The 21,550-nt window shown below is 47.1% G+C and overlaps 1 protein-coding gene across 3 annotated transcripts in view; it reads right to left on the bottom strand.

The window, feature by feature from the left end:
- LOC115198752 (metabotropic glutamate receptor 8-like) overlaps positions 1-21,550 on the bottom strand; it is a 230,261-nt gene that overhangs the window by 13,905 nt on the left and 194,806 nt on the right. For all 3 annotated transcript variants that reach the window (XM_029760997.1, XM_029760996.1, XM_029760998.1), the window contains 2 exons: positions 20,069-20,208; positions 17,026-17,961 (listed from right to left, as the gene is read on the bottom strand). In XM_029760997.1, the coding sequence (XP_029616857.1) occupies positions 17,026-17,961; positions 20,069-20,208 (1,076 nt within the window). The remainder of the gene's footprint in view (positions 1-17,025; positions 17,962-20,068; positions 20,209-21,550) is intronic.

The raw sequence follows: 21,550 nt of genomic DNA, 5'->3' as shown, positions 1-21,550 counted from the left end.
TCTGCATTTGTGTTTGTGCGTTAGCTCTCTTGACGGCCGGACGCGCACACTAAATATTAACCTGAGAGAGAGAGTGCCTGTCCAGTCTCACCACTCCCAGTATATGCTTGGCTTTAGAAAAGAAGCATTTCTAATGCATCACAGTTCAGGCACCGCGGTTTGGGGTGAAGAATATCAGGGAAGACAGGCGCACTAAAGCGTCGTTCGTTGCCGGAACTAAGGATTCCGCTGAATTACGAATTCCATTCCGTCGCGCTCCAATTACAAAACTCGTCCTTGACTTTAACGCTTAGCCGTGACAAGTGACCAACCAGATGACACGTGCTCTGCTCTCCCACCGCCCACCTCTCTCTTTCTCTTTGCGCCTCTCTCTCACTGACCCCCAACCCCCGACTCCTTGGGATGTCTTGAAATGGTTTTTAATGAGTGAGCTGGCTGTAGTGAGCACCTGAGGATCCTAAACTTATTCAGACGGCCATTTGGAGTCACCACCTCCTCCTCCTCTCTCTCACCAATCAATCAAATCAAATATATTTATGAAGCCCTTCTTACATCAGCTGATGTCACAAAGTGCTGTACAGAAACCCAGCCCAAACCCCCAAAACAGCAAGCAATGCAGGTGTAGAAGCTGTGTAGAAGCACCAGGGGACAAATCATCTCTCAGTCAGTCTTAAAGTCCAATTACAAGATGTGGGAAGTACAGGGACAGTGGATGGGTAACAGCAGGTAGTTAATTCAAGGCCTCCATCTTCACCTCAACTAGAACTTTCAGTACATGTGACAATTCCAATTGGACTACCCCTGTATGACACCTTTGCTTCAAAACAATTGAATACATATGATGCCACCGTGGAGTCAAAGGCAACATTCCACATCGTGTGGACAATAACGTGTTCTATTCAAATCTATGATCATAATGAGAATCATAATGAGGATCTGGATTCCCACCTAACGTTTAACAAGAACACAGCTTACTGGCGAACCAACAATAATTATCCTTATAATAACAGTAATTGTAACATAATCAATTGTCCATTAATTATAGTAATCAACGCATCTCCCTCAAGCCCAATATCTTGAAATCCATTTCCTGCCGTTACAGCTAATGTTATTCCTCTGATCGAGATAGCATTAATCTTGCCTAATGGACTCACAGGGTCTGCTCTCCCTCCTGAAAAGGAAAGCCATCAACATTCAGTACAGGGTGAAAACGAGTCCAATCCCCAAGTTAAAACTCACACAACAACAAGTCACGGTAAACAAGTTAAGAGTTTCTCTCAAATCCATCTTAGCATCTTAATTCACCATCATTTCATACTGCCTTCCAAATCAACATGATCTAATTATGAGTGGCTATATTTTGGTCAGTTGGCCTATTAACTACAGTGACTTGCGAAAGTATTCACCCCCCTTGGCATTTTTCCTATTTTGTTGCCTTGAAATTACTGGAATTAAAATGGATTTTGGGGGGGGAGGTTGTATAATTTGATTTACACAACATGCCTACCACTTTGAAGATGAAAAGTATTTTTTATTGTGAAACAGACAAGAAATAAGACAAAAAAATCTGAAAACTTGAGCGTGCATAACTATTCACCCCCCCAAAGTCAATACTTTGTAGAGCCACCTTTTGCAGCAATTACAGCTGCAAGTCTCTTGGGGTATGTCTCCATAAGCTTGGCACATCTAGCCACTGGGATTTTTGCAAAACTGCTCCAGCTCCTTCAAGTTGGATGGGTTACGTTGGTGTACAACAATCTTTAAGTCATACCACAGATTCTCAATTGGATTGAGGTCTGGGCTTTGACTAGGCAATTCCAAGACATTTAAATGTTTCCCCTTAAACCACTCAAGTGTTGCTTTAGCAGTACGCTTAGGGTCATTGTCCTGCTGGAAGGTGAACCTTCATCCCAGTCTCAAATCTCTGGGAGACTGAAACAGGTTTCCCTCAAGCATTTCCCTGTATTTAGCGACATCCATCATTACTTCAATTCTGACCAGTTTCAAAGTCCCTGCCGATGAAAAACACCCCCATAGCATGATGCTGTCACCACCATGTTTCACTGTGGGATGGGGTGATGAGATGTGTTGGGTTTACGCAAGACATAGCGTTTTCCTTGATGGCCAAAAATCAAAATTTTAGTCTCATCTGACCAGAGTACCTCCTTCCATATATTTCGGGAGTCTCCCACATGTCATTTTGGCGAACACCAAACGTGTTTTCTTATTTTTTTCTTTAAGCAATTGCTTTTTTCTGGACACTCTTCCCTAAAGCCCAGCACTGTGGAGTGTACGACTTAAAGTGGTCCTATGGACAGATAATCCATTCTCCACTGTGGAGCTTTGCAGCTCCTTCAGGGTTATCTTTGGTCTCTTTGTTGCCTCTCTGATTAATGCACTCCTTGCCCTGGTCCGTGAGTTTTTGTGGGCGGCCCTCTCTTGGCAGATTTATTGTGGTGCCATATTCTTTCCATTTTTTTATAAATCAAAGTTTCTGATATTTTTTAAAACCCAACCCTGATCTGTACATCTCCACAACTTTGTCCCTGACCTGTTTGGAGAGCTCCTTGGTCTTCATGGTGCCGCTTGCTTGGTGGTGCCGCTTGCTTAGTGGTGTTGCAGACTTGGGCCTTTCAGAACAGATGTATATATACTGATATCATGCGACAGATCATGTGACACTGAGATTGTACACAGGTGGACTTTATTTAACTAATTATGTGACTTCTGAAGGTAATTGGTTGCACCAGATCTTAGTTAGGGGCTTCATAGCAAAGGGGGTGAATACATATTTCCCGCACCACTTTTCCGTTTTAAATATTTTAGAATTTTTTGACACAAGTCATTTTTTAAATTTCACTTCACCAATTTTGACTATTTTGTGTATGTCCATTACATGAAATCCAAATCCATTGAAATTACAGGTTGTAATGCAACAAAATAGGAAAAACGTCAAGGGGGATGAATACTTTTGCAGGGCACTGCAGGTCTCTACCACAGGCTGTGGACACATGTCCCCAGAGGACTCCGTGTGAGACAGAGGGACGTGACAGCACAACGAGTCTAGGCACGGCCGATGTTCCTTTATAGTGTTTCCTGTCCTTTACTCTCCCAGGTCTGACGATGGTGATGTGCAGGTCCTACACTGTGGTTCCAGTTCTGCTCTCTTTGTGCAGTCCTGATCTGTTCCGTTCTGTCTTGTCACAGCCAGATAGTGTAGCAGCATTGTCTCTCTGCTGCTGTCTCAGGTGTATCACTACATTATCAGTGTGATAGAAGTGAGGATGACCTACATCTGTTTCTCTGAATCACACGACTCAGTACACACACATAAACAATCAAGTAGTCCCCCAGCCATTAGGCAGGCTGATGGGTCTGATGGGTCTGCCACTGCCACCAGACATGCACGCACGCACGCACGCACACACACACACACACACACACACACACACACACACACGCACACACAAGGGGCCTGTCGCCAACAACAACAGGTAGGACAAAAACTCTAAAACACTCTCCCCATAAACTCCCAATACTCTCACACACTCACCCACTCACCTTACACGTCAGCATACACCTCTCCCTAAACTAAGGCAGGTGAGTCAGATACGTGCGTGCTAGGTCTACATCCTCCTGTACAGTGTCTTACAGGTATCAGGGGCCAGCAGGCAGCGTGCTGTACTGTGCTGTTACTGATCTGCCATGTCCTGTGATTTGACACAAACACAAGCACACACGCACACACGCATGCACACACACACACTGATTTTACTCCTGTAATTTCCCAGAATTATCCCTCTGAAACGTCCTAGTCATGCAGACAGCCTCTGTAATGTGCTTGACATTTCCAATATGTCTCCTCTGCAGAGTGAGTGAAAAGAACATAACAACCGTATCTAGGGGAACATTCAGGAAATGTTCACGTTTTTGATGTTTACTTCATTCTGTTGTCATAGACGTTCAGTAAAGGCAATGTAAAATGAGTGCTCCCCATCGCTGCCTTAAAAGTTTAGGTTTCGTTCTCCCAAGGCGAATGCTTGTCGTGCATGCGGATGTATGGTTTTTTTTCAAGGGTGTGTGTGTGTGGGGGGGAGGGTTTGTGTGGGGTCTCCCATGGTGTAGTCTGCTGCATCTCTGTGTTTGATGGTGGGATCTGACACCGTCTCCTTCTACTGAAGTTTGCCAGGAATGTTCCATATCCCATCAGAATTGTTTAACTACAGTGCACAAAATATTCCGTTTTAAAAATGAATGGTGCTTTTTCAATGTGTTTCTGTGCATGTGATCATACAATACAGAGAATTTCTAAATTCTGTTTGAAAATGACTGACATCATGATACCCACGTCAAACAAAACGAGGCCGATATTGCCAAGCCTAGTGTGTGTTTGTGGATGATTGGTTGTCTGGATGGATACCTTATCTACGATAGAGTAATATATAGTACAAGTACAGTAACCAAACAACAGAGTTGTGATGTTAGCTAAATCTTCCCAGTTCTGACCTAACCCCTGTTAACATGTACAGTAAACTTTCTGTGATATCTCCCTAGAGCACTGAGCCTAAACTGCAGCTCCTGACGCTTTAGCCTCTCTCTCTCTCGGGCTCTCTCTCTCGGGCTCTCTCTCTCGGGCTCTCTCTCTCTCTCGGGCTCTCTCTCTCTCTCGGGCTCTCTCTCTCTCTCGGGCTCTCTCTCTCTCTCGGGCTCTCTCTCTCTCTCGGGCTCTCTCTCTCTCTCGGGCTCTCTCTCTCTCTCTCGGGCTCTCTTTCTCTCTCGGGCTCTCTTTCTCTCTCGGGCTCTCTTTCTCTCTCGGGCTCTCTCTCTCTCACTGGGTCTAAACTGCAGCTCCTGACGCTTTAGCCTCTCTCGCACTCTCTCTCGGGCTCTCTCTCTCTCGCTCTCTCTATCTCTCATTACAAATGTCATATTATGTGCAAATAGTTAAAGTACAAAAGGGAAAATAAATCAAATATGGGTTGTATTTACAATGGTGTTTGTTCTTCACTGGTAGACCTTCTCTTGTGGCAACAGGTCACAAATCTTGCTGCTGTGATGGCACCCTGTAGTATTTCACCCAATAGATATGGGAGTTTATCAAAATTGGGTTTGTTTTCAAATTCTTTGTGTATCTGTGTAATCTGAGGGAAATATGAGTCTCTAATATGGTCATACATTTGGCAGGGGGTTAGGAAGTGCAGCTCAGTTTCCACCTCAATTTGTGGGCAGTGTGCACATAGCCTATGTTCTCTTGCGAGCCAGGTCTGCCTTCGGCCACCTTTCTCAATAGCAAGGCTATGCTCACTGAGTCTGTACATAGTCAAAGATTTCCTTAAGTTTGGGTCAGTCACAGTGGTCAGGTATTCTGCTACTGTGTACTCTCTGTTTAGGGCCAAATAGCATTCTAGTTTGCTCAGTTTTTTGTTTGTTAATTATTTCCAATGTGTCAAGTAATTATCTTTTTGTTTTCTCATGATTTGGTTGGGTCTAATTCTGTTGCTGTCCTGGGGCTCTGTGGGGTCTGTGTGTTTAGGACCACCTTGGTTAGGGGACTCTTCCCCAGGTTCATTTTAGGTGGTTGTAGAATTTAACGGCCCTTTTCTGGATTTTGATAATTAGCAGGTATCGGCCTAATTCTGCTCTGCATGCATTATTTGGTGTTTTACATTGTACATGGGGGATATTTTTGCAGAATTCTGCATACATAGTCTCAATTTGGTGTTTGTCCCATTTTGTGAGTTCTTGGTTGGTGAGCGGATCCCAGACATCACAACCATGAAGGGCAATGGGTTCTATAACTGATTTAAGCATTTTTAGCCAGATCCTAATTGGTATGTTGAATTTTATGTTCCTTTTGATGGCATAGAAGGCCCTTCTTGCCTTGTCTCTCAGCCCTTTAGCAGCTTTGTGGAAGTTACCTGTGGTGCTGATGTTTAGGCCGAGGTATGTATAGTGTTTTTGTGTGCTCTAGGGCAACGGATTTGGTTTTGTGGTCCTGACAACTGGATCTTTTTTTGCAACACCGTTATTTACTATCAGGGCCCAAGTCTGACAGAATCTGTGCAGAAGCTCTAGGTGCTGCTGTAGGCCGTCCTTGGTTAGGAACAGAAGCACCAGATCATCAGCAAACAGTAGACATTTGACTTCAGATTCTGGTAGGGTGATACAGACTGTTCTAGTGCCCTCACCAATTCTTTGCTTTATATATTGAAGAGCGTGGGGCTTAAGCTGCATCCCTGTCTCACCCCACAGTTCTGTGGAAAGAAATCTGTGATTTTTGCCAATTTTAACATAATTGTTGTTTGTGTACATGGATTTTATAATGTTGTATCTTTTTCTCCCAACTCTACTTTACATCAATTTGTATAGCAGACCCTCATGCCAAATTGAGTCGAAAGCTTTTTGAAATCAACATAGCATGATAAGACTTTGTCTTTGTTTCGGTTTGTTTGTTTGTCAATTAGGGTGTACGGTAATTTGATAAAAAGCCAATTTGACATTTGCTCAGTACATTGTTTTCACTGACAAAATGTTGAGTCTGCTGTTAATGATAATGCAGAGGATTTTCCCAAGCTTGCTGTTGACGCATATCCCATGGTAGTTATTGGGGTCAAATTAGTCTCTCTCTCAGCCTCCTCTCTCTCTCTCTCAGCCTCCTCTTTCTTTCATTCTCTCTGTCACTCTCTCTCCATCTCTCTCAATTCAAATCAATTCAAAAGGCTTTATTGGCATGGGAAACATGTGTTTATCCATTTCACTTGCTTTGGCAATGTAAACAAAAGTGAAATAAAAAATAAAAAGTGAACACTAAATATTACACTCACACAAGCTGTCTCTCTCTCTCTCTCTCTCAATCACTCTCCTCTTTATCTCTACCACTCCTCCTCTGAAGGATTAGCCTTTCCTCCCTTGCTGAGTCCCTGTTCTCTCTACCGCTCTCTGTGACAGTCCTTCCATCCCTCATTCTCTCTCCCCATCTCCCCTCCTTCCCTTATTCCTTCCCTTACTCCTTCCCTCCCTTCATCCATTCTCTATAGCTCTCTGATTCAGACCTTCTTTCACTCCCCCCTCTCATTATTTCTCAGTTTTTTCTCCTTCCCTCCCTTCCTTTCCTCTACTCCACTGTTTCCCCTCTCTATGCCTTTCTCCAACTCTACTCCCTTCCCTTTGGAGTCACCTCAGTGGCGTGCCGTACAGAGCCCGTTGGTCCAGGCAGATTAGGCCAGTTTAATGTTCGTATACCCGACGTGGTAATGACCTGGGTGCGCCACTGCGTCTCCGCGGGCCCCGGCTGTTAATCCTTCAGCTGGACGATGAGTAACGGCCACCAGCCTCCGTATTCACGCTGAGCCACCGGTAATAACGTCCGGAGGGGTTTTCTTCCTGAGGCTAGCCTGGTCACACTGGGGCTATTAGAGATAGCTTGGTCGGGGAAGGGCATCAAGGGAGGTTGTGTTAGAATATCATCATCCTCTTTTGCCTTAGGTCTGTGTCTGATCCCGACTACAGCCTCTCTCTCTCTCTCTCTCTCGCTCTCTCCCCCAACTGTACTACATCATTACTGACAAAGCTTTACTTCCAACCACCACTTTCCCCTCTCCGCCTCAGGCACCATGCAGTGAGCTTCATGTGAGCTGCTTCCAAAGCAGTATCATTTACAATTATGTAGAATAGTATTGCTGTTACAAAACATCAACTGCATTACACTCCAACATCCCCACGGGTACACCTAGAGGGTGAACACTGAATATCTAAGGTTGATTCAATTTAGTCTAAGTGCTGTAGCCTCAACATCTAATTAAGTATAAATCATATGCTACACAAGTGTATATGTTGTAGGGAAACCAGCTGAAATCAATCAACGTGCACTGTAGGCCTGCTGTTTATGAATATATTTATGATTTCAAGTCATTAACTGTCAAAACTGTTGATTTCAATTCCAGCCAATCTACTAACAGGAAGGGGTTGAGTCCCAAATGGAAATATTTCCCTTCATAATGCACTACTATGGGCACTGATTAAAAGTAGTACACCATATAGGGGTTACGATGCCAGGACGCAACCGGGATGTTAATGTTATGTGTGTAGTTGGTAGGCAGCTCATTTGATCTGGTCATAGATACTGTACATTATATAAAGAGACATTATATAAAGAGACCAGCTCCTGCCTTCATTGATTCTGGCCCCTGATACATACAGCTGTCTCCAGAACTTTCCCAAATGGCACCCTTTTTTCTATAAAGTGCACTACTTTTGACCAGGGCTCTAGTGTGCTGTTTATAGGGAATAGGGTGCCATTTGGGACGCACTCCAGGCCTCTCCAGCCACGATAATAAAGCAATTTGACATTTACAATCAATACTGTAAGTCCTCTTTGAATCTCAATGAGTGTAAAGTGCATCTATCATGGGAGCTAAACACACACAAACACAAACAAACACATATACGCACACAGACACACGCCCGCACATACAATACACGAATGCACACACACAGGCACACACATGCACACACACGCACACAGACATGCACGTGCACACACACACACGCACATAAACACACACACGCATGAGGAATTGTCACGACTTCCGCCGAAGTCGGTCCCTCTCCTTGTTCGGGCGGCATTCTGCGGTCGACGTCACCAGCCCTCTAGCCACCGCCAATCCACTTTTCATTTTCCAATTGTTTTGTCTTAGTCTTACACACCTGGTTTCACTCACCCAATTACCTGTTTATTATTTATGGAGTCAACAGGAGCTGACACCCTCCCAGTTCCAGTGGAGGAGCGCGTTCAGCAGCACGCGACCATGTTGCAACGTCTGGGCACAGCCATGGATCGCGTGCTGCAGACGATGGATCGTTGGGAGAGAGGAGGAGATTTTCCAGCGCCTCCACCAGTCACACTACAACAGGTCCCACTGTCCAACCATCTTCCACCTGGTCCCAGCGGGATTCGACTCGCGCTCCCGAGGGAATATGATGGGACGGCTGCCGGATGCCAGGGGTTTCTTCTACAGCTGGAGCTCTACCTGGCGACCGTCCACCCGGCTCCTTCTGGGCATGAGAGTATGTCCGCCCCCGTCTCCTGCCTCACAGGCAAAGCCCTGGAGTGGGCCAATGCCTTATGGAGTGAGGGAGATGCGCCGTTGGACCATTATGCAGAGTTCACCTGCCATTTTCGGGCAGTGTTCGACCACCTGCCTGAGGGTCGAGCGGGCAGGGGACGAGGAGCGCGCAGGATTTCGCCTTGGACTTCCGGACCCTGGCTGCCAGCGCGGGATGGAATGACAGGGCCCTGATCGATCACTACAGGTGCAGTCTGCGCGAGGACGTCCGTTGGGAGTTGGCCTGCCGAGACACCACCCTCACATTGGACCAGCTGGTGGACATGTCCATCCGGCTGGACAACCTGCTGACTGCCCACGGACATCGGGACCTGTCAGTTCCATCCCCCAGCAGTGCCCCGAGGTGCTGCACTTAGGGCGACCGGAGGAGGGGCCATTCCCTGCACCATCTGTGGCCGCAGAGGGGACACTGCTGGTTGGTGCTGGGGGGGTTCCTCGGGGAGTCGAGGCAGCAGGAGGGCACTATCGTGTCACCCCAGGTGAGTCGGCACCAGGCTCACCCAGAGCCCCCTGTTGCTCACATGTATGTATTTATTTCATTTCCTGAGATTTCCCCGCATTCCCAGCATAAGGCGCTAGTAGATTCAGGTGGAGCTGGGAATTTTATTGACCGTTAATTTGCTCGTAGTTTAGGGATTCCCCTTGTTCCTGTGGATATGCCCTTCCCTGTGCACGCCCTAGATAGTCGACCATTAGGGTGAGGGCTGATTGGGGAGGCCACTGCTCCACTTGACATGGTTACGCAGAAGGGTCACAAGGAGAAAATCAGTCTCTTCCTTATTGATTCTCCTGCGTTTCCCGTGGTGCTGGGCCTACCCTGGTTGGCCTGTCATAACCCCACTATTTCGTGGCAACAGAGGGCTCTCAAGGGGTGGTCACGAGAGTGCTCAAGGAGGTGTGTGGGGGTTTCCATCGGTGCGACTACAGTGGAAAGTCCAGACCAGGTCTCTACCATGCGCATCCCCTCAGAATTTGTTGATTTGGCTCTCGCCTTCTGTAAGAAGAGAGCGACTAAATTACCACCCCATCGACGGGGGGATTGTGCGATAAATCTCCTGGTAGATGCAGCACTTCCCAGAGTCACGTGTATCCTCTGTCACAGGAGGAGACGGAGGCTATGGAAACATATGTCTCCGAATCCCTGGGGCAGGGATACATTCGGCCCTCCACTTCACCTGCCTCCTCAAGTTTCTTTTTTGTGAAGAAGAAGGGGGTCTGCACCCGTGTATTGACTATCGAGGGATCAATCAGATCACAGTAAGATATAGCTACGCACTGCCTCGCATTGCCAGTGCGATCGAGTCAATGCAATGGGCGCGCTTCTTCACAAAATTGGATCTCAGGAGTGCTTACAACCTGGTGCGTATCCGGGAGGGGGACGAGTGGAAGACGGCATTTAATACCACCTCAGGGCACTATGAGTACCTCGTCATGCCATACGGGTTGATGAATGCTCCATCAGTCTTCCAGGCCTTTGTTGACGAGATTTTCTGGGACCTGCACGGGCAGGGTGTAGTGGTGTATATCGATGACATTCTGATATACTCCGCTACACGCGCCGAGCATGTGTCCCTGGTGCGCAGGGTGCTTGGTCAACTGTTGAAGCATGACCTGTACGTCAAGGCTGAGAAATGTCTGTTCTTCCAACAGTCCGTCTCCTTCCTAGGGTACCGCATTTCCACTTCAGGGGTGGAGATGGAAAGTGACCGCATTTCAGCCGTGCGTAATTGGCCGACTCCCACCACGGTAAAGGAAGTGCAGCAGTTTCTAGGGTTTGCAACCTACTACCGGAGGTTTATCCGAGGTTTTGGTCAGGTAGCAGCTCCCATTACCTCACTGCTGAAGGGGGGACCGGTGCGGCTGCAGTGATCGGCTGCAGGTGACCATGGCTTTTGGTCACCTGAAGGCTCTGTTTACCTCGGTTCCCGTGCTGGCTGATCCGGATCCCTCTTTGGCGTTCATAGTGGAGGTGGACGTGTCCGAGGCTGGGATAGGAGCCATGCTCTCTCAGCACTTGGGCACACCACCAAAGCTCCGCCCCTGTGCTTTCTTTTCGAAAAAGCTCAGCCCGGCGGAGCAAAACTGTTATGTGGGGGACCGGGAGCTGTTGGCTGTTGTCAAAGCTCTGAAGGCGTGGAGACATTGGCTTGAGCGGGCTAAACACCCTTTTCTCATCTGGACTGACCACCGCAATCTGGAGTATATCTGGGCGGCGAGGAGACTGAACCCTCGCCATGCAAGGTGGGCCATGTTTTTTACACGTTTTGTTTTCACTCTATCCTACAGACCAGGTTCCCAGAATGCTAATGCAGACGCACTGTCCCGGATGTATGACACAGAGGAGCGGTCCATGGATCACACTCCCATACTTCCAGCCTCTTGCCTGGTGGCACCGGTGGTGTGGGAGCTGGACACGGACATCGAGTGGGCGTTACGGACAGAGCCCACTCCTCCCCAGTGTCCAGCTGGGCGCCTGTACGTTCCGTCTGATGTCCGCGACCGGTTGATCTATTGGGCCCACACGTCACCCTCCTCTGGTCACCCTGGCATCGGTCGGACGGTGCGTTGCCTTAGTGGGAAGTACTGGTGGTCCACCTTGGCCAAGGACGTGAGGGTTTATGTTTCCTCCTGTTCGGTGTGCGCCCAGTGCAAGCCTCCCAGGCACCTGCCCAGAGGGAAGTTACAACCCCTACCCATTCCACAACGGCCGTGGTCGCACCTGTCGGTGGACTTCCTGACGGATCTTCCTTCCACACAGGGCAACACTACGATCCTGGTCGTTGTGGATCGGTTTTCTAAGTCCTGCCGTCTCCTCCCTTTGCCCGGTCTCTCTACAGCCCTACAGACTGCGGAGGCCCTGTTGGCACACGTCTTCTGGGTCCCCAGTTCACGTCCAGGGTCTGGAGAGCGTTCATGGAACGTCTTGGGGTCTCGGTCAGCCTCACCTCAGGCTTTCACCCCAAAAGTAACGGGCAGGTGGAGAGAGTAAACCAGGATGTGGGTAGGTTTCTGCGGTCATATTGCCAGGACCGGCCGGGGGATTGGGCGGCGTTCGACCCGGAACCTGCCCCTCCGCCTGCCCTGCCGGAAGCTGGGTCCGCGGTTTGTGGGGCCATTCAAAGTCCTGAGGAGACCAAACGAGGTATGCTATAGGTTACAGCTTCCCCCAGATGACCGTATTAATCCCTCGTTTCATGTGTCTCTCCTCAGGCCGGTGGTGGCTGGTCCACTCCAGGAGTCTGAGGTGTGGGAGGTCCCTCCGCCCCCTCTGGACATCGAGGGGGCCCCGGCGTATGCTGTTCCCGCCGTCCTGGACTCGAGGCGTCGAGCGAGGGGCCTTCAGTACCTTGTGGAGTGGGAGGGATATGGTCCGGAGGAGAGATGCTGGGTGCCGGTGGAGGATGTCTTTGACCCTTCGTTGCTGCGGGATTTCCACTGTCTCCACCCGGATCGCCCTGCGCCTCGTCCTCCGGGTCGTCCCCGAGGTCGGTGCTGGCGCGCTGCTGGAGCCGCGCGTCAAGGGGGGGTACTGTCACGACTTCCGCCGATGTTGGCCCCTCTCCTTGTTCGGGCGGCGTTCGGCGGTTGACGTCACCGGCCTTCTAGCCACCGCCAATCCACTTTTCATTTTCCATTTGTTTTGTCTTAGTCTTACACACCTGGTTTCACTCACCCAATTACCTGTTTATTATTTAACCCTCTGTTCCCCACGTTTGTTTGTGAGTGATTGTTTGTTGTTTTGTGGTCCGTATTGTGGGCTTAGTAATTCTCTTGTATGTTGATGACTTTGAGAAAAGTTACTTTTATTTACTCATCTCTGCTGTCCTGCGCCTGACTCCTCTGCACCAGCTACACATAGATCCTTACAGGAATATTGGATCAGGTAATGATTACTGAGAAAATAGTATTTTTTTTGGAGAACACGATTCAATACGGTCAATCTAAGCATCAGAATAGAAATACCCCTGAGGACATAGTGATCTGTGTCTGGCCTGGGTGCATGTTTGTGTGTGTGTGTGTTTGCGTGTGCATGTTCATTTTACTCAGACTGTATCAAAACAACAGTCTTCAATTAGCACTTCAACTGAATCAGCCTCCTCATTTTGACAAGCAGCATATTCAATGAGCGAATCTTTACGTTCACTCATTGAAGATTCAAAACCCAACTTGTTCTCATGCTTTCTATGTGTTCCGACATTTCTACATGTCAAAATCCACAAATCAATTCCCTCATTTGAATTAAATGTTTACCAGCCTTCCTCTGTCATCACATCACACAGCACAGTGACATGGAAGTGATTAGCAGAATCACAGCTCTGACACTAGTTGTTTTAGCTCTGTTTTTAGCTCCAAATCATTTATGCAGTGTGTGTGTGTGCAGAGATTGCCAGTATTTCTGGTACATGTATTTGAAATATGTATTTCAATTACTTCTGAGTACACTCCAATGTATTTTGTAACAAGATACCTTCCAGAGCTGTATTTTGAAAATACAAAATACTTTTTTATACAATTTTTTATAGCTGTTCACCGTTTTGTGGCCGCCTTTCACCCTGCATTGGTATCAGAAGTCTCATGACACTATGGTGTGATAAGTGCGTCTGCTAAATGAACTAAATATAAATGTACGTATATGTAAAATTAACAATTGCAAAGCATGCTGAGTATTATTCAAATGATCTCCGCCCCCGAAATAAAGCCAATAATTAATACCCAGTGTATTATTTTGGTATGTTCATTTTCACATATACATTTGGTAATTTAGCAGACACTCTTATCCAGAGTGACTTACTGAACTCAGCAAAAAAATAAGCGTCCCCTTTTCAGGACCCTGTCTTTCAAAGAAACATTCGTAAAAATCCAAATAACTTCACAGATCTTCATTGTAAAGGGTTTAACTTCATTAGGGTAGGGGGCACTATTTTCACCTCCGGATGAAAAGCGTGCCCAAAGTAAACTGCCTGCTACTCAGGCCCAGAAGCTAGTAATGTCTGTGAGTATAAATAATGTCTGTGAGTATAACAGAACTGATATGGCAGGCGAAAACCTGAGAAAAATCCATCCAGGAAGTGTTTTTTTTATTTCTGTAGTTTTCTATTGAATGCCATTACAGTATCCATTGACTTAGGACTCAAATTGCACTTCCTATGGCTTCCAGTAGATGTCAACAGTCTTTAGAAATTGTTTCAGGCTTGTATTCTGAAAAATGAGGGAGTAAGACTACTTTGAATGAGTGGACCATTCAGTGTCCCAGAAGTTTTTCATGCGCACGACCGAGAGCACACCTTTCTTGTTTTCCTTTTATATTGACGAAGCTATTGTCCGGTTGAAATGTTATTGATTATTATGACTAAAAACAACCCGAGGATTGATTATAAACATCGTTTGACATGTTTCTACGAACTTTACTGATACTTTTCGGGTGTTTCGTCTGTCTGTTTTGACTGCCTTTGAGCCTGTGGATTACTGAACAAAACACGTGAACAAAACGGAGGTTTTTCGATATAAAGAGGGACTTTACCGAACAAAACAAACATTTATTGAGTAAATGGGAGTCTTGTGAGTGCAATCATATGAAGATCATCAAAGGTAAGTGATTCATTTTATCACTATTTCTGACTTGTGTAACTCCTCTACTTGGCTAGAGAGGTTAAACACTGTTTCCCATGCTTGTTCAATGAACCATAAACAATTAATGAACATGCACCTGTGGAACGGTCGTTAAGACACTGACAGCTTACAGACGGTAGGCAATTAAGGTCACAGTTATGAAAACTTAGGACACTAAAGAGGCCTTTCTACTGACTCTAAAAACACCAAAAGAAAGATGCCCAGGATCCCTGCTCATATGCGTGAATGTGCCTTAGGCATGCTGCAAGGAGGCATGAGGACTGCAGATGTGACCAGGGCAATAAATTGCAATGTCCGTACAGTGAGACGCCTAAGACAGCGCTACAGGGAAACAGGACGGACAGCTGATCGTCCTCGCAGTGGCAGACCACGTGTAACAACACCTGCACAGGATCGATACATCTGAACATCACACCTTCGCGACAGGTACAGGATGGTAACAACAACTGCCCGAGTTACACCAGGAACGCACAATCCCTCCATCAGTGCTCAGACTGTCCGCAATAGGCTGAGAGAGGCTGGACTGAGGGCTTGTAGGCCTGTTGTAAGGCAGGTCCTCACCAGTCATCACCGGCAACAATGTCGCCTATGGGCACAAACCCACCATCACTGGACCAGACAGGACTGGCAAAAAGTGCTCTTCACTGACGAGTCGCGGTTTTGTCTCACAAGGGGTAATGGTCAGATTTGCGTTTATCGTCGAAGGAATGAGCATTACACCGAGGCCTGTACTCTGGAGCGGGATCAATTTGGATGTGGAAGGTCCGTCATGGTCTAGGGCGGTGTGTCACAGCATCATCGGACTGAGCTTGTTGCGTTACAGGGAAGACATCCTCCTCCCTCATGTGTTACCCTTCCTGCGGGCTCATCCTGACATGACCCTCCAGCATGACAATGACACCAGCCATACTGCTCGTTCTGTGCGTGATTTCCTGCAAGACAGGAATATCAGTGTTCTGACATGGCCAGAGAAGAACCCAGATCTCAATTCCATTGAGCACATCTGGGACCTGTTGGATCGGAGGGTGAGGGCTACGGCCATTCCCCCCAGAAATGTCCGGGAACTTGCAGGTGCCTTTGTTCAGGGACACATTATTCCACTTGTCTGTGGAACTTGTTCAGTTTATGTCTCAGTTGTTTAATCTTGTTATGTTTATACAAATATTTACACATGTTAAGTTTGCTGAAAATAAACGCAGTTGACAGCGAGAGGACGCTTCTTTTTTTGCTGAGTTTATTTACAGTCAGTGCATTCAACTAAGGTAGATAAACAACAACATATCACAATCATAGCAAGTAAAAACATTTCTGTAACCGTTACTGAGAATGATGTTGCTGTTCGAGCTGGCTGTGTGTGTTTTTACCAGTAACATTAGTGCAAACAAAGTTTGCCAACCAGAATCATCGTGGAGCTGAATGCTCACCTCGACACAGCATTTTTTTATAGGCTAATTGGGGCATCCATACAAGTGTGTGTCAGCTGCCTGGCAACAGAGGAAAGAGAACTAAAAGTATGCAGTAAACGAGTGATGGTGTGACTCAGTGATGAGCTTTAATGAGGACCTCTTCTCATCTTCCCCTCTTTTCCTCTCCTGTGGGTATTTAATGTTTTACAGTGTCCCAGCTATTTCCCCTCTGTCTCTAACGTTGTGGAGAGTTGCATTTTAAATATACCCTCTGCCAAACAGCAATGGAACATTCACTGAAATTACACTGTGCAGAAAAGCTTTTCAAATGACCTGGAAGTACCATTCTCCAAGTGCAGCTGGCGCAAACCTGACCTCCAGCACACAGCAGGTCAGAGGTTATACAGAGGTACTACCTTTTATTTTCTCAAGCTTCCCAGAGCCCTGCTGGGCTGAATATACCCTGCTAATCTACTGCCTAGAGCCGAGGCAAGAGGTAATGTCCTCAAGTCTGTCAAGTCTGACACACCCACACCGACACAAAGAGTGATAGAGAGATAGAGAATGAGAGAGAAAGAGCGAGAGAGAGTGAGCGAGAGAGCCTAAGCCCTGTATATGAGCCTCTTATTAAAGCCTGCAAAGACTTGGCTCTAGTCACTCAGACAGAAAATCCAGTCTTATTCACATGGGGAGGTGAGGCTTTAGAGTTGAGCTATTACTATAGCTCATAGCTCCATTCTAAATCACTAGCTGACTGATGGAAAAGAGACCATTCATCCAAAATTATCCATTCATTAGAAACACACAGCCTCCACTTTTCTGCATGTTTGTGTGTTTACCATTATAAAAGCTGTTCCACTCACCCTCTCCGCAGACTGTGCCGTCCCGAAGAAGATAGGGATAAACGCCAGCCAGATTATGCAGGTAGTGTACATGGTAAATCCAATTGGCTTGGCCTCATTGAAGGTCTCCGGCACTCCCCTGGTCTTGATGGCGTAAACAGTGCATGTGACCATCAGTAGGATGGAGTAGCCTAAGGAGCAGATCAGGGACAGGTCGGAGATGTCGCACTTCAGCACGCCGCGAGCCGCTGCCGGGTCCTGGGTTCGCTGCTCGCCGTAGTCCACGAAGGTGTGCGGCGGGTCCACCGCAAACCACACAAACACCCCCAGGAGCTGCACCGAGATCAGGGAGAAGGTGATGGCCAGCTGGGAGGCCGGGGAGATGAACCGGGGGGCGCTGACGGACTTCTTCCCCTGCTCGAAGATGCGATGGATACGGTTGGTCTTGGTGAGGAGGGCCGCGTAGCTGAAGCACATCCCCAGACCCAGGAAGATCCTCCGGAAGGAACACACACCCACATCGGGTGCCGCAATCATCAGGAAGGTGATTGCATAACACAGGAAAATGCCCGTCAACAGCACGTAGCTCATCTCACGGCCGGACGCCCTGACGATGGGCGTTTCGTTGTAGCGGACGAAGGTGACGATAACGAAGGTGGTGGTGATGATGCCTAGCATTGAGATGAAGACGGGAATGACGGCCCAGGGAGAGTGCCACTCCAGCTTGATGATGGGGATGTTCTGGCAGCCCGTTCGGTTGGCATCGGGACGCTGTTCGTAGGGGCACAGTTCACAGCTGAACTCGCTGGCCTGGAAGTGATAGCCCTCGCAGCGCTCACAGTGCCAGCAGCACGGCACGCCCTTCACGATCTTCTTCCTCTCACCCATCCGGCAGGGCACACTGCACACAGATGCCGGGAGGGACGGGTCACCTGCCCGCCACTGCATGGCCTCTACCTGGGGTCATAAGGTCACAGGAGAGAGGAGAGACCAATTAGAGGGCAGATAGGTTGGGACTCAATAATGGTTTTGGTTCTAGACTGTTTCTGGCTAAAGAATGTTCTGACTAGAATAGTTCTGTGTAACAGCTACCTTCAAAGCCTACCATTGTTAAACTGTTTGTACCTGCATAAACATTTCCCAAAGGGCAACTCACAAAGTAATTAGCCAAAGAAGAACTTCTTATCATTTCCCTTGTGCTGCCTGCTAGGCATAAATCTAATAGAAATTAAACTGGTGTAATCAGAGCTGGCACAAATTGGCCATCTGCATCAGACTGATGCAGTACGTGTGTATTAATCTGTTTAAAACACAGCTCAGAGTGATGGGAACGGAGCTCCTCTCTCTATCTCTGAACAGGCACACAAAGTACTGATCCAGCAGAACTAGAGGAAACTGGCTGGCTGGGATCCTGCTGAGAGCAGGAGAAATCTAGAACTAGATTCAATTACTAATATTGGGTCAAACTACTGAGTCATCAGAGGAGAAATGAAACCTGTCCGTGTGTGTTGTTTTAGTTTGGTGTTTTATTTCCCTTCAGTGCTATTATCTCTTCCTGTTTTTTTGTTGTGGTAAAGCGATAGCCGGCCATGCTTGAAATATGAACGCTCAAAAACACATTAAGGCTGGCCACGTACTTTTTTGGGGGGTATAATTGATAATTATTACCTGATGAAAAAAATACTTTAGGTCTCATTAAAGTTACCCCATAAAGCATTATGAGCATGCCATGAAAGAAACGAATGTCCACCGGCACAACTGGTCCTAAGGGAAGAGATTTACCCTGAGAAGAAACAGTAACTTCCGCCACTTGGGTGGATACTTTTTCAATTATTTGGATACCTATTAGTAACTTTCAATTCAAAACAATGTTAAAGTGAAACAAAATGTATATGGAATGGGGATATTCTGGCTCTAGTTCTCAGCAGCCAGCCGAGAGGGAATAGTAGGCTGTTGCTGCCTCCCAGTCCAGCCAAGGTAAATAGATTGAAGAACAAAGAGAATGCGCAAGAGAAATTCAGCCAAGTTCAATAGACAATGAAGATCAGCATTTGAGCCTAACTTCCATTTTTTCTCCCAGCCAAGTCTCCAAGTCTTCAGAGTCCAGCCAATATAGCTTCTACAGTCCGAACTTATCCGCTTATACTGTACCCTTGTGAATGATACATGCAGGTAAGCATTAAGTAAGGAACGTCAGATAGATCTTGAGCATTGTAAGGTGTAGGTGTACAGCTATATATGTGTGCTGCCTGACTGCTCTCCACACACACGCACACGCACGCACGACCAGAGCAGATGGTTTTAAGATCCCTCAGAGAGTACAGCCCAACTGTACAGCCCAACCGTACAGCCCAACCGTACAGCCCAACTGTGTGTAAACACACTGCTCGTTTACCAAGGCTGTGTATCTCAGACAGGCATGCAGAGTCATTAAGCTATAAGCCCCGTCATCTCTCCTCCTGTGGCCTGAATGTGTGTGTGTGTGTGTGTGTGTGTGTGTGTGTGTGTGTGTGTGTGTGTGTGTGTGTGTGTGTGTGTATCCCTCCCGCCAGTGTTCAGGTGTTATCGATGTGCTCTCTGACTCCGACAGAAACTCATGCTGATGGAGAGAGCACCGACCTGCTCACACACTTCCTAGCTCTATCCCTCCCTCTCCTCCCATCCCCCTCTCTCTTCACCCTGAGGAGCCGGGCTCAGGTCACACATTAATAATGCAGAAAGTGTGTGCAGGAACACATACTACTCAGAAGTACTGTAAGATCATAGGACAAAAAACACTGGGAAGAGATGGGGACCCAAACATGACACGAAAACCCGTTTTGGATGATAACGAATGAATAAAAGTTTCAAGACTGAACAAATGCTGACATCTATGAAATGTGCCTGATTTCAGAGCTGTTTGTGCTATAATGCCAAGTCGTTTGTCGGTCATTGTCATGCCAAACATGTTGCATTGGCGGCACGAACAGCGCCGGGACCAGGCTGTGCATGAATGCCTCTGAATGTGACACTTTATGACAACACTAGATCACAAAAGATAGTATTGCTATTATGTTAGTCTCACATTTAGGTGTAGTTTGTTGGTCCAGGTGCCTATGACCTTGTACTCTCTGGTAGAGCGGTTGGTGCTCTGGTACTGGAAGATGTCGTACCGTCCGGGGGCGTCGCCGTTCTCATTAAACACCACTGGAGTACCGGCACTTCCTGGAAGACAGAGATGGTGGAAAATGAGTTCTGCATTTTCACACCAACTTACAATTTGGTCCAACACAAAATATTTTTGGACTAACTTATATATACACCTTAACTATAATTACACATGCTTGGGTATTACCCACTGTATGTTGTAACTATGGTTTAAGGTCTGTTTGTTACAAAATGGGAATCTTTTTCCGAAGTTCATTCAGGTGTCACACATATTAATTATGCAGAAAGTGTGTGTATGTGTGTGTCTGTATGAGTGTGTGTGTGTGCAAACAGCCTCTCCCTCTCCCTTTCTCTCTCTGGTTCTCGCTCCTCTTATGAAGCTTTGAAATTCCAATATTTCAGCGCGGCAGCAGAGCGGGTGGAGAATCTGGCCCATCAAAGCAGTAACGTAATTACAAATATAAATCTTAAAAGAGGTGTGCATTACTGACATTCCTACAGAAAGCTGTGCGTCATGGCAACGGTGGATCTATCATATCTGTATTTTCTCTCTCTCTCTGTACATCCCCAAGCGATAATGAATGAGAAGATTTCCAGTGGACTCTGGGTAGCCCATTATCTCTCTATCTTTAATCTGCCTCCACACAGCCGCCCGGACCGACGCTACACACACACACACACACACACACACAGACACACACACACACACAGACACAAACACACACACACACACACACACACACAGACACACACACACACACACACACCCGCCTGCCACAACTCAAAGACACTAGACGCCGCCGTTCGCCCATGTCTGCCTGTCTGTTCGTCTGTCTCCTCCTGCCTTACATCATTAGTACAGAGAAAGAATTGTCCAGACTGGTTGTTGACTCATTTGTCTAGTTTTTGTCTTTGACAGAATTTCTGACAAGAAAATTCAACAAAAACAAGTTAAAAATCTGGCACCCAGGCTAAAAGTTGTAATGGCTTGTACTGCAACACAGCTCCCTATAAAATCAGGACTACACAGGGCGTCATTTGGCTTTGGTCCAAAGTAGTGCACTGCGTAGGGAGAAGGGTGCTATGTGATATGCAGCTGCAGTAACACCCCCCCCCCCCCCCCACACACACACACACACACACACACACACACACACGTGAGTCCAGTAAGATAGCCCTCTGGTTGATGCTGCAGGGAAGCAGAACACTGATACCATCAGTGAGTGGGCACAACTTCTTCTCGTCTTCTTCTCTTTCTCTTCTCCCCTCTTCTCCGTGCATCCATCGCTTTGCACAGCGGGGGCAACATGCATTGCAAATGGGAGCGGACTCCATCTCATCAGTGTGGAAATGAATCATGGCACAGCCTCAGGAAATGATTTCTGCCTGTCAAATTGGG

This window comes from Salmo trutta, chromosome 8 (assembly GCF_901001165.1).
Source record: "Salmo trutta chromosome 8, fSalTru1.1, whole genome shotgun sequence".
In the NCBI taxonomy this organism is placed as follows: Eukaryota; Metazoa; Chordata; class Actinopteri; order Salmoniformes; family Salmonidae; genus Salmo; species Salmo trutta.
The sequence above is the reverse complement of the archived record's forward strand: the minus strand, read 5'-3'. Positions and strand labels throughout refer to the sequence as shown.